The sequence below is a fragment of the Bacillus rossius genome, chromosome 14, assembly GCF_032445375.1.
Source record: "Bacillus rossius redtenbacheri isolate Brsri chromosome 14, Brsri_v3, whole genome shotgun sequence".
Taxonomy (NCBI): Eukaryota; Metazoa; Arthropoda; class Insecta; order Phasmatodea; family Bacillidae; genus Bacillus; species Bacillus rossius.
In genome coordinates this window covers 5,439,621-5,452,752 of record NC_086341.1, presented here as the reverse complement: position 1 = coordinate 5,452,752, position 13,132 = coordinate 5,439,621, and the positions used below count along the sequence as shown (strand labels likewise).

At 45.4% G+C, this 13,132-nt stretch overlaps 1 protein-coding gene across 1 annotated transcript in view; it reads right to left on the bottom strand.

Annotated features, from left to right (window-relative positions):
• The window catches only part of LOC134539061 (zinc transporter ZIP10), a 53,263-nt gene extending 43,590 nt beyond the window's left edge, over window positions 1-9,673 (bottom strand). The window contains exon 1 of the mRNA XM_063380772.1: window positions 9,526-9,673. Within this exon, the coding sequence (XP_063236842.1) occupies window positions 9,526-9,666 (141 nt within the window). The 5' untranslated portion in view covers window positions 9,667-9,673. The remainder of the gene's footprint in view (window positions 1-9,525) is intronic.
• Window positions 9,674-13,132: the final 3,459 nt, after the last annotated feature.

Below are 13,132 nucleotides of genomic sequence, written 5' to 3'. Positions count from 1 at the left end.
TGTCTCCCTCTGGGAGAGCGGGCGCTCTGTACTCGTGTCTGGGCTCTCGTCCGGGAGTGGTCATAGTTATCCGTCGCCCCAGAAGGCGCTGCAGGTTGCCCTCCGTGGCTACGGCCTGTCGCACATATTCTTCAACAGACCCGTTGCAATACGGCCTGAGGAAGGGTTGTAATTCTTCCCGCACTAACGCGGTCACGTCCGGCAACGCTTGCTCCGGCGCTTCCCCTGGGGCTATGCGACGATATAGCTGCAACTTGCCCGCCAGGAATCTCTCCACCGATTCCGTGTCCCTCTGCGCCTCGCCGTAGAAACGGGCCTTGCAGCTCAAGACTGCCTGGCGGTCATCAAATCGCTGCATGAGACGCGTGGAGAACTCCCGCCACTGCATATCGTATCGCCCCCACAGAGTCCACCACTCACGAGCTCGACCACGCAACTGTTCGCTTGTGCGCTGGGTCCACTCCTCTACCGGCACACTGCACTGTAACATGCGCCTCTCACACCACCGCACAAACTCCCGTGGGTCTTCGTGCACGAGCCCGCTAAACTCTGGCAGCACTATGCGCCCAGCCCCTGTGGCAACCCGCACAGCGTACGCGACTGGCGGCGCTGCCGAGTTCGTAGGTGTGTCCCAGTCAATTAGGTTCGGCGACGGTGGATTCTGGTTCGGTAACATCGACCCGACGCGGTTGCCCGAGCAGCCTCTACACTCGTCACATCCCCCTTTTTCCCGGTACACGGCACTCGCTGTGTTTGGGGCTACCCTATGCATCTGCTCTGATAATGTATCCCTGTCCCATAACAACACACCCTCAGCAGTTTCTGTCTTCACCTCACTGCGCCTCAGTGGCGCGCACGTACACGTGTTCCGACACTGCCACTCTCCTGTCACAAGGTCCATTCCTTTCGGTAGCTGACACGTCGCGCACGTAACTGTCAACCCGCGCGGCAGCATTGTTTACAAACACGGGGCCCACGTGGCCGCTCCGTCTGCGCAGCCTGCCCGCGCAGGCTATCACCGCGCCCGCCCGAACACCGCCGGCGCACCCCGAAGATCACCGATGGCAGAACGGCGAAAGGGTGAAAAAGGAGGGGGTACCACGGTGCGTTATCCCGTTGGAGGGGGGTGGTGGTGAATCGACGGGAAATATAATCCGGTTGCGGGACGGGAGACGGCGATGCGTTATCAGCTGAACCGTGAAACTGATAGGTGTTGAAAACGTGGGAAAGGAATGGTTGCGTCCTCGCGTTGATGAGATCAGAAGTACTGTCTAGGTGAATAAGTGAATCCATCCATTGTCCCAGGTGGATTTTCACGCTGTCTGATCACTCACTGTACACTCTTTTCCCGCACTGCACGCGCTCTCCTGTGGACTTGCAGTTCGCCACACATACGGGCGCCAAATGTTGCGTACCCGCCTCCGTAGAATGCGTGGAGACGTGGCGGACGTCGCTCGGCCGTTTTCTAGTGTTGCCCGGCGCCAGCTCTCTCGCGTAGAGCAGCCTCCTGCGGGGAGGCAGGGGTGGACCGTCCGGCCCGTGTAGCTGCCGAGGGACGTCGCGCGCTGGAGAAATGTGCGGTGCAGGCTAGTTGTGTTAGTCCACGTGTTTTGGCCCGCGGACACGCCAGATACAAAACAACACTCACGCACACGGTAAAGAAAACGATAAAAAAGAGATTATACACACTATAGAACAAAATCCAAAAGCGATAATAGCGGCGAGTTTATGGAGCGTCTCGCGGCCGCGTCTAGCCTCGAAGGTGGCTCGCACGGGACTGGAGACCAGGACGCCGGCGCACTGCTCTCGCGCGCACGGAGCGGAAGTGACGTCATTCCCAAAGCCGCGGCGCGCTGCGGACAGGGCTGTGATCCGGGCTTTAACCCAGAGGCACGGAGGTACAACGTCAGTGCAAAGAGTTTTAGTTTATTTAAGGCGGTCCGAGAACTTCAGCCCCCTACCGCTTTTGCAGCCCACATGGTGATAGTTTAACTGAGGGCCCAGTCCCACTTAAGCAACTATGAATATTGCATAGGCACTATACAGCTAGAGTATTTTTTTTAAATATTGGCATTCCAGTTTCGTGTCATTTATGCTTTTCTTGTTTCTCATGGTATGTTGCCACATGACATGTACTTGTAGTGTGATGTTCTGTCAAACCATGTGTAACAAGTACCGCCTTCGTTAGTCATGCATAAATAGTAATTTATAATGTTAACGCCGTCCCGCTGCCTGTCCTGAAATTAAGCTAATTAGAAGAATGTTAGAAAGGAATTTTAGTCTCAAGGGCGGGGTTCTTTGCCTCGTGGCTGCAGGCAGGGACGCATAGACAAAGGGCCCCCCGGGCTGTTATGGCCTCCCAGGACGCCGTATTAGTAAAATACACACGTGACTTTGATTATTTTATTACGGCAACACACGTTACAGAACTTCTAGTCGCACAGGGCACTTTCACGCGACTGGCCGTATCGTCAACCTTCACTCCGCCCACACGGCCCTCGAATGGCGGCACTGATTAACGTCTCACGGTACTCCGAAGACTACTCCAGCGAGGGGTGCAGGCTAACCTGAGTTATGGTGACGGCGGGTCGTGAAGCGGCAAGACTGGTGCCTGGCATGTGATAGTCCGTAAAACACTTAATACGTGAATATGCTAATGACTGCGCAAGTATACAAATAACACTTGATTACACATAGGCGTAATGATGACGGCACACACTAATATTAACACGGCAATTAACACTAAAGTCATTATGAGCGCATCCCGGGCTCGGAATGGATTCGGCTCCTTTACTCCTGTTGGTTACGTGATGTGAGACTGGTTCTCGCAGTGGCGTGTGCCACGTTTAAGCTGGGAACGGGCGCGACGGGACCCAGCGTGGTCTCTCGTCCGTGTCCGTTACACGTCCCAGGGATTGATGCGTTCGTAAATTGAGTTACACGTTTGGCGCAATGCCGCCCTGCGTGGGCAAAGTACTAACTTTCCATGGGGAGATCTTATGGCGTGAAGTGCAGGCACCGCGGCGGGCTGCCTTGAAACACAACAATTACGTAGTACGTTTAAAAGACCCGTAGTCGGGTCGCACACTTTAACTAAGGACCGCACGATATTTCGTACGGCCGGTGAGGGCCGACCGGGGAGCTGGAGAAAATGATTCAGAAATAATTACCTATTGAAATTACCCGTGGAAAGTGGCGCGAAAGTTGTATGCTCCCCGTGCGTAGGGCTTCCGGCCCTGGCGAGTGCTGGATGGCTACTGACTCCTCTCCCTGGCCGCCTGGCCAGGGAGGGGAGGAAAACCCGCGGGTAAAAAGACGGAGCGCGGGAAGGCGATGCCGGCCACTTTTGTGAACGGAAATAATTTATAAAGTCATTAATTAATTAAAACAATTATTATACTTATTAAAAGTTTTAGTTTCTGTTTGATAATTGATTTACATGTGCACTGGGTACCTGATGCGCATTGCCACACCCGGCCGGGTGCTTTGAGAATTTAGCTGGCCGTGACTGACGTCACGCCGTTCGAGGGGCTGCACTATGACACACGCGCAGGCATGATCGTAGCACTGGCACTGGTACTGGCTCAGGTGTTGAGGACACATAACGGCCTGTGCTCTCAGAGGGAGCACCGACGGCGGCGTCAATGTCAAGACGAATACGTACCAGAGAAGATCCACACAGCATTTATTTTGGACTATGCCAAAGCACCCTCTCATAAATTATCACAGCTTTGATTTGTTAAAGATGGTTACCAAGCAGAGCTAGCTTTGTATACTTCGTGAAATTTTCTTCTTATAATATTTTTTCTCTCTTGAAATTGGAATAGTAATTTCATATTTCCTTATTCTTCTTTTGTAATAGTTAAAGACCTTAATACAATTTAAAACCTTAAGTCTGACTTCAACCCTCATTACTCAATACAAACAAATCTTTATTGTCTATTCGACAGCCTAACATCCTAAGTGAGATAATCCAATCCTTGTTGATAATAATCTTCAAATACTTCAAAAACAATTTTACTTCTGAGTTTCATATTTAACTGTAGGTATGAGGACAATCATGTAGCACACCATAATAAGCAACATTGCAGTAACCACCTGAAATTACAAAAATAGTTGGACCACTTCCGAAATGATGATGAAATAAAACCCTGGATATACTACCCACCCTCTTGTCAGAGATGTTTTAGAAGATGGTTCATTGATATAGAATAACATGCACTTGCCTGTGGACTGCATTACGAAACTCAAGTGACCAATTCAAACACAATCTGAGATAACGAAACAACTGGTAAATTATTTCGTAAACACCTTGAACATTACATGACCACACATTAAATGAGAGATGATATGTACAATCTCAAGTTAATTTTTTGTTTAATTAGTTATGTAAGAATCACATGGCCCTCTGGAAGGAAATCCTTTACAGAATACGATACAGTTAACACTATAAAACCCCTTTTACATTTCAGAAAGTTTATGGTTTGAACCTTGCACTTAGAAATAAAACATATTCATTTGATACACTTAATACCTGGTGACTTATCTGAAATATTTTAGAAGCTGTTCCAGTAAAGGGAGCACATGGTGTGAGATATAAGTAACAATGTGGGGCCTTTGAGGTGATATTAATGTCTACAGTATTTTACATGCTGATGTAATCGTATGACCTTAATATCACTGACTGTGGTCAATTAAAGACCCCGAGTCACAGCATGCGGATTTTATAAAGGTAGTGAAAATAATATGCTGCAACAATGATGCTACCTACCAGCGAACTACAGAACCTACTGTAATGGCATACAACATGTGTCACTTATTCAAAATGGCCGACAAGTGAAGACGACACTGGGATGAGGAAAGGGTATTTATTGTCATGAAGTTAGAAATTGTCAGGAGATGGCATAGTGTGACGTAGTTGAAGTTACTTTTTAACTTCACCAACCAGATCATTGTGTAAATGGCGCTTGGCCATGTCTGATATGGTACCTAGGTTTCTGTCGTTTAAAACAGTAACTTTCATGACAATAGTCATTTAAGTCGGTTTCCACAATGCAAACACTACACTTCAGCCAATGTTTTGGGTTTCCAACCAATATGGCGAAACATTTAGCATCCATTCTTTGTAGGTGTTGATATATCCCGTAACCCAAGGTTGGAGAGGGGGAGGGGTAATCGTCCTGAGGCATAAGTGGTAGGGGAGGGGTGGTGGAGTTTGGAGGGGTCTTAGACAGGTTGGCTCCTTTTGATGTGGAACAAAATGTGGGGTGGTGTGTTAAAGATGAGTGGGGAGGGGTTCTTACATAACTTGTATCTCGTACTGGTATGCTTCCCCTACTTTTTTTTCTTCATAAGCTAATAAAATCATATTCTAATTTTTTTTTAAATTTTTTGTAACGATAAAAATTTGTATATGAAATACCACAGTGATTAAGATCTACAAAATTATTTGTCACAATGTATCTGTGACTAAGCTATAAGGTAATTTATGTGTTTAGTTTTTTTTTAATTTGTTCTATATAAAAACAATATTTATATTGCACTTTACTGTACCTGTATCAATATACTTATAACTCTAACATATCCTAAACACCACCAAAACCTGTAAGCGCTCTCTTCTAAAGTATTCGTTTTGGGGAAAAATGGAGAAATTGTTTTCTTTACTTGAAACTTAACTTAACAGGATGACGCTATTGGTTGTTAAAAATAAGTACTTATATTAATTTTTCTGGAGTGATTAATCAATTCGTTAACATTTTTGAATGCACTAATACCCTTTTTGCTTTTGTGTACACTGCAGAGAGTGAGTTATTTTAAAATCTAAAAATGGCTGTAGCTTTTTAAGTATTAATTTTAAGGAAAAACCAGTAAAAATTTTCTATTTTTTAAAAACCCCATTATAAATCTGTTTAACAAGATGCTGCCATTTATTTCTCAGAATAAAATTGAATGGCTCGCGCTTCCTGTTACACATTTCCGTTCCTCTACTGTACTTCAGTGGCATTCACGAAATTAGTCCCACCAAATGCTGAATACTGAGAGCTAAGATGTTACACATCAAAACTACATTACATCACTGTATAGGGGCTTCTAAAGGTTCTCAACATTCAATTCTATAACATCGAACAAGGTTATAGGTACTTACTCCTTTACTTACCTATAAATTTCTTCTTTCGTTTCTTGCGCTTCTGACCTTCCAGTATATGTTTGTAAAGTTTCAATTCTTCAGTTGAGCTGGTCACAAACAAACACTTGCCAAATCTGTTTAGTGCAACTACGGAAGCTTCTTTCAGTGGGTGAGAACTGTGAGTCAATTTCAAAACATCGTCTCACTATCTTCAAAACAACCGTACACCACAAGGAACAGAGAGTGCGTTTGTCGAGTAGCTACATACATCTTGTCTGCAGACGAGGTGGGCGAGTCTAACTGCCAACGGCGCCAGCTGGAGGGGTGTACGGGCCGTAGCAAACCTACTGTGATCGTACATGGCGTTTTCGTTTTCGCTGTTATTTTTAATTTATGGGCTTCTGCGAAAAAAAAAAAAAGACTTTCAATTTTTTTTTGCAGATAGTTAAGCGACTTTTTTTGAAATTGACTCATTTAATTCACAGTTTCGCCAACTGAAATAAACTTCCGAGGATACACTGTACTGATTTGGCAAGTGTATACCCAGCTGTCTCGGGTTCAAATCCAGGGGTCGGCCTAGCGAGTTTCGTTGTGAATTAAGTTGTTGATTGACGGGAGAGCGTCGGGCGCTGAGCTCTTCCATTTACGTCGCTCCGCGTGCGACCAATAGAAGCCGAGTATTTATATGCGTTGGTAGCCATGTTTGTTCATGTTCTAAATTCACTAAAAATTGTTTCAAGTACAGGTATATATATATTGTTACATTATCATCTTCCAATTTATTTTAATATGTAGGGGCCTATGTAAATTCTTCCCGTGGTGTGATCTCTAAGCATATATATATATATATATATATATATGTATATATGTATATATATGTATATATATGTATATATATGTATATATATATGTGTGTGTGTGTAATTAATAATTCGTTAACTTTGAAATATTATATTTATTATTTGAACTGTATTTTGACGTGAATTCCGTGAACGTCTTATTGTTTCGCACGGGGGAAGTCATGACAGGATCTTGGCGACACGAAAATACGATGCTTTGAAACGCCCACTGCGGCTAAACTACACCCTCGAGGCTAGTAATAACTATACCATCGTAGAGCGCGCTCTGACGGTGATAGGAAACACTGGTGCCAACGCTACCCCCCCGCAGTGACGTAACCGGACGGCAAAGAACGCTAAGATGCGTAGAAGGCTCTGCTAGCATTCAGCCACAAGCGAGCTAGCAACGGAAGTACTCGGTCGATTTGCCCCAAAAAACTTTTTTTTTTTCTCTTTACGTTAGAGTGTAAACTATGATTTTTTTAAATTATATACTTCATAATTGCGAGCACAATATGTTTTATGCAAGCAGCAAGGAATAATAATAATAATAAAAAGTCAAAGAAGCAACAAGTGACACCCATTTATAACCGGACCCAGACCTTCAGATACAGAGATATGTCAGTTGTATCGATTAAGAAAGAAAGAATCCCAAAAAAATCGTAACGGAATCGGCGCAGGTGGCCCAAAGTGGTGAGTGCTGCAGCCGTCTACACAGGTCTAACACAACAATAACGTATCGAAAGTAGGAATCATTGGACGTGGGCAACCCAGAGGAACCATAAAAGCACAACATCCCACTTTGGAACATGAATCGAATTCACGAAAAAAAAAAAAAATAGCTGTCTGCCGACTCCAATTTTTTTAAAAAGAGCGGAATGGGCTAAAAACGCGTTGTCTTCAGAATAATTTATAGGCACGAAATGCACGGTATAGATTCTTGAAAGGATTCAAGGACCCCCACCTCGAGATGACTGCGCGCCTAGAAGCCGCAGCGGGCATGGGGGAGAAACTCCAAATGCAGAGGCCGAGACATAGTTTTTTGAAGTAGTTTTGGGCCCACCCGCTAGATAGTAGCTTTCATAATGAATTACTAAAATAGCTATGCATAAGTTATTTTCAGGCAAAATAAACCAGCAAAAAAAAAAAAATTCATTTAATTTTAGTAGCCACATATTTTTCAGTGTGGTGTACCAGAAACTGTTCATCTCCTACTAATTCACATAGAAAATGTTTTTTTTTATCATAAAAGAGCATGAAGTGTTCCTTGTTCAACTCTTCTTCCAGAACCATCCTTCTGTTTCCTGTAACCAACCTGCTTGTAATTACTGCATGAAATTTTTGCATCCCGCATGTCAGTTCCCAGGGTTTTCCCTGGGCCCAACTTATCTAGTTTTTAGTCTAGAAAAGTCAGTGAGGGGAGTTAGTCATGGCTAAATCGTTGCCATGGCTGGCCAATCCCCCTCCTAGCACACGATGCATGCTACCTCTCATGCATGGTTCACAACCTGCATGATTAGAGCATATAGGCTTCGGCCTGAGACGCACTTAAGAGTCTTCCCTATCCAGACCTCTCCCGCACACTCATAGCTTTCAAGTCAGGTTAGGGGGAAAAAAATATCGCAAAGTTGAAATCTCTGTTACTGAGCGATTATTAGAGACCGGAAAAATTCGCGAATTCATTTCGCGATACGCTAAAATACAAATAGTTATACCTCAGTGCTGCCTCTGCTATTGGCTCGCAACTCACCTGGGTTACTCTGGGCCAATTACATAGAAACACAAAAACCAAAGCTTTATCGAATCACGGGCTTCTACGTTGGGACGTCTCACAAGACAGCAGCCCACGAGTGGGTGACGTTTGACCGAGTGCACGTATAACTATGGAGTTCATCCTGCAGGGCAATGAACCCGCGAATTTATCCGGTCCCTAGCGATTAGTAGGGACACCTGTATTTCGCGAATACATTTCGTGTCAAGGTATGTCACAAAATACTGCAGCTTTTCTCCTGTGGTTATTGGCTGAGGTCGGTGAGAGGAGTCGTCCCGCTCTTGACGGGGCCAATGAGAATGTGGTCACCGTACTGCTGCACCCTCACAATTTGCCATGACTAGAGACCCATGAATTTCGCGGATTCAATGACCTCCAGGATAGACTCCAATATCCTCTACACACTCGGGCAAATGCCAACTGTTGATTGGCTGTTGACTTGTGAGTCGTCTCGACTGGGTGGTCTGTGATTCGACACTTGTATGAGTGAGGGTCTCTAATTGGCCCTCAGTCCTCCAGATTAACAGAGAACCAATGACAGAAGCAGCACTAAGGTATAGTTATTTGTAATTTAGCATAACACGAAATGAATCCGCGAAATTCACGGGTCTCTAGCCATGACTCTTAGAAAAAAAGCTACAGTGTTTTGTGAAATACCTTGACATGAAATGAAATCGCGAAATACAGGTGTCCCTGGCGATTAGTCGTCAAGTAGTTATAAACCTCCCGTCTAGTCTGGGTGGTGGTTGCGGGCACGGCGGACAGACGGCGCTAGAGTCGCGACTCACCTCGAAGGTGATGACGCCGTGCGCGCCGTACTTGCTGAAGATCTCGCGCAGGAAGAGCCGGTGGTCGGCGGGTCGGTTAGCCAGCGCCGCCGCCAGACAGCAGCACGCGAGCCAAGCCAGCAGCGTGAGCGAGGAGGACATGGCGCGCCCGGAGACTCGCACTGACTGCCTGCAATCAACCACTTCGTCGCCCGCTGCCGCCCGCTATCGCGCGCGAGACAAACCTTTGTCCCTCCCCCTCCCGGGCCCTGCCCCCCACTAGCCCATTGTCCGGCCGCCGGCCACTCCGGGAATCCTCGGCACCTCTCCCCGCGGCCGACAACACACGCCGCGTCCACGGAGGAATGTCCCAGTTACTACGATTTTTTTTTTCCTAACCTAAATTAAAACTAAGTGTGTTTGGGAGGGGTCTGGATTAGGGACAGACTCTAAGTGCGTCTCAGGCCGAAGCCTATACGCTCTAATCATGCAGGGGTTAGCCATGCGGGAGAGGGTGCATGCATCGTGTGCTAGGAGGCGGATTGGCCAGCCATGGCAGCGATTGGCGCTATGACTAACTCCCCTCACTGACTATACTAGACTAAAACTAGATAAGTTGAGCCCAGGTAAAACCTGCATAGACACAGGGAAAACCCTGGGCTCTGACATGCGGGATGCAAAATTTCATGCATTAATATCAAGCAGGAGGCTTATTACGTTTCACCTTTGAATATACATACTGTATAGAAGTCGCCAGCCCAGGTAAAAATTTCGAATACGGTTTGAGGTAGTTGGTTAATTCACCGCCGCAATCGCCACCATCTCTAGGGCATCGACTTGTGGTGGTCCCTAGTGGACAAGTGTCGAACTCTTCAAACACCCCTTCCCCCTCCCGTTGAACGACCTTGAGCTGCAGTGAATGATAGGTGGGGGGGGGGGGGGGGAATGACAGCGGGCGACAGAGCTGCGCTCTAACGCGTAAATAACAACTAAGACGATACAGGGCGTTACGGCAGCGCACTGCAGCGGTGAAGTTCCCAAGCTGCTCATCAAACGCTTTTGAAAAACGTAGAGTAAATCCTATCCACTCGCGACTTCTATACAGTATATATATTCAAAGGTTTCACAGTCTCAACTGTAAGCGTCTCAGTTATTAAGGGCTCCGCCCAGGGGCGCAACAACTAAATTTCCAAAGGGGTGAGGGGGAGGGGGGCAATACATCTTTTTTATAAAGAATCCTCGATCCCCCCTATTGAAGCGGGGGGTCCGGGGGTCCTCCCCCGGGAAAATTTGTATTTCAAGGTGGAAAATGGTGCTATTTAAGCAGTTTTATCATCTCAAAATTGATTACACAGCACTTTCTTTGCCCCCGTTTGTCCCCACTTCAAGGTTTTAGAAGGGGGGGGGGGCAAAATACCCTTGCCCCTCCCCCCCTGTTGTTGCGCCCCTGGCCGCGCCTACCCGGGCACACACGGTGCGCAGAGCTTCAGGAAAAAACAACGCGATTTCAAAACTACTCAAGACATACGAGTGGTGTCTTTTTTTTACGAAAAGCATTTAAGAATCCGCTGAGGGCCGAAAAGTAGGTATTTTTGATTTCGGATTAAATTTTTAAACTGTTTTTTTTAGAAGAGTTAAAATGGCTAAAATGAATGTTTTCGTAGTCATTTTTAGGCGTAAAACAACCAGTACAGAGCCTTGAAAGCAACTTAAAGGACTTGCATTACACCTTTATCTTTCTCCGCCATATAATGTTACGGTCACCGCTCAAATTTCACAGTTGTCCTGTGACGACGAGAAGACTGCGCGCCAGTCCAGAGGAGACACCGCGCTAGAAGCACCAGCGAGCGTCGCGCCTATCATCCCGCCTCACTGACACACATACACACCCCTGACGAGGCGGGCCCTTGAAGAGTAGCACCTCTCCCCGCAACTGTCAACACTCAGTATGTCCATGAAAGAATGTCCCAGGTATAACCTTTAATATTCTCAACTGTAAGAGTTCTATAGTGTTTAGTTCAAGTTCTCAATTATCAAAGAGTAACTCAAAAGTTTTATATAAGCGCATACGCGAGTAGCCTACTGCTTTCTTGTTTTCTCGCTCGCAGCGCCACCTACGCAAAATGGCTACTCCTGAGCGTTTTTGGGTTCTGCGATTTGCAAAAGAGTAAATCTGTAATTTCGGTTCGGCGTCAGTTTCGTTTAAAAGTTTAATCGTCGAAGTCCCTGGCCGTTGGATTGGTCGTAAAGGTCGAGACGACAGAGCTCTTTTTCGCTGACCTCGACGTTCAACTGACATAACTCAATGCGATTTTTTTTTTCCTTTCGGGGGCTTTATAACATTAAAAGATAGTTTCTACGTTCCGTCGCTACCTAATGATTTGCCAGAGTTGAGAAACAGAATTGAAGAGGCTATTTCTTTCATTACTCCAGACTTGTTAACCGAAGTGTGGGAAGAATAATTGGATTCTACCTAAAGTGCACATATTGAACATTTGTAAGAAAAACCCGGTTAGTTTACGTTCCATTTGATGTATGATTTGTTGTAAATAGTCTAAATTAATCTGTTATAATGTATCATTGAATCTGGGACATTATTTTATGGACAACCTGTAGATTTAATTACATTCCATCAGTACAATCGAAACCAATCTACTTCCTCCTTCCCCCCCTTGTTAAACAACGTAAGTGGACGTCAATGTTATCACGGTGATCACAAGTGTATTCTGTCTTATCTGACCACCATTCCTGTCAACCAAGTAATCGCTGCACAACATTTAACTTAAAGGTCCCGCCTAGCCAGGAAAATATATAAGTGCGACGCTTGCTGGTGTTTCTAGCATGGCGTCGTCTCTAACCACAAGCATGTGGACCAACCCGCAGTCTTCTCGTCGTGCAGAAAAATGAAAAGATACGGATGTAATGCAAGATCCTCGAGTGCTATCAAGAATCTCTACCAGGAATTTCATGTCTAAAAATCACTCTGAAAACACGCATTTTTGCAATTTTCACTCTTCTAAAAATACAGTTTGAAAACGAAGTACGGAAACAGTGAAACAGAACTTCATTCGACCTCAGAGTATTCTTAAAAGCTTTTCGTAGACGCCTCTCGAATGTATTGTGTGGTTTTTAAATAGCGTAGATTTTCCTGAAGCTCTGCGCACCGTATGTGCCCCTGGTAGGAGGTGCCCTTGCGTCGAGAACGGAACATTCACGGAACGAATAAGAGGGGAGAACGGGAAAACCGCGAGGGGGAAAAAAAAGCACCCACCGGCTCAGAGCAAGCAACGTCCGCCACGTTCGAACCCCACCGGGAATCGAACCCATTTTCAGTGGCAAATATATTCTTTTCTGGGTGATCATTTAAAAATAATATAAATATAAACACGTGTTTTCTAAAATAAATACGAATTATTTACACTAACACATTGACATACGGGCCTACGGCTGTACGTAGCTTCTACGTACTGAGACACAAAAGTGATTAATTTTGCACGGTATCTCGAAAACATGTTAAAATACATATTTTATAGTCTGTTTAATAATTTATAAGTGTTTAGCGTACATGATCGTCATACTGGTAAACCTTCACAAGATAAATTTCCTCGAAAATATAAGCCTTGATTGT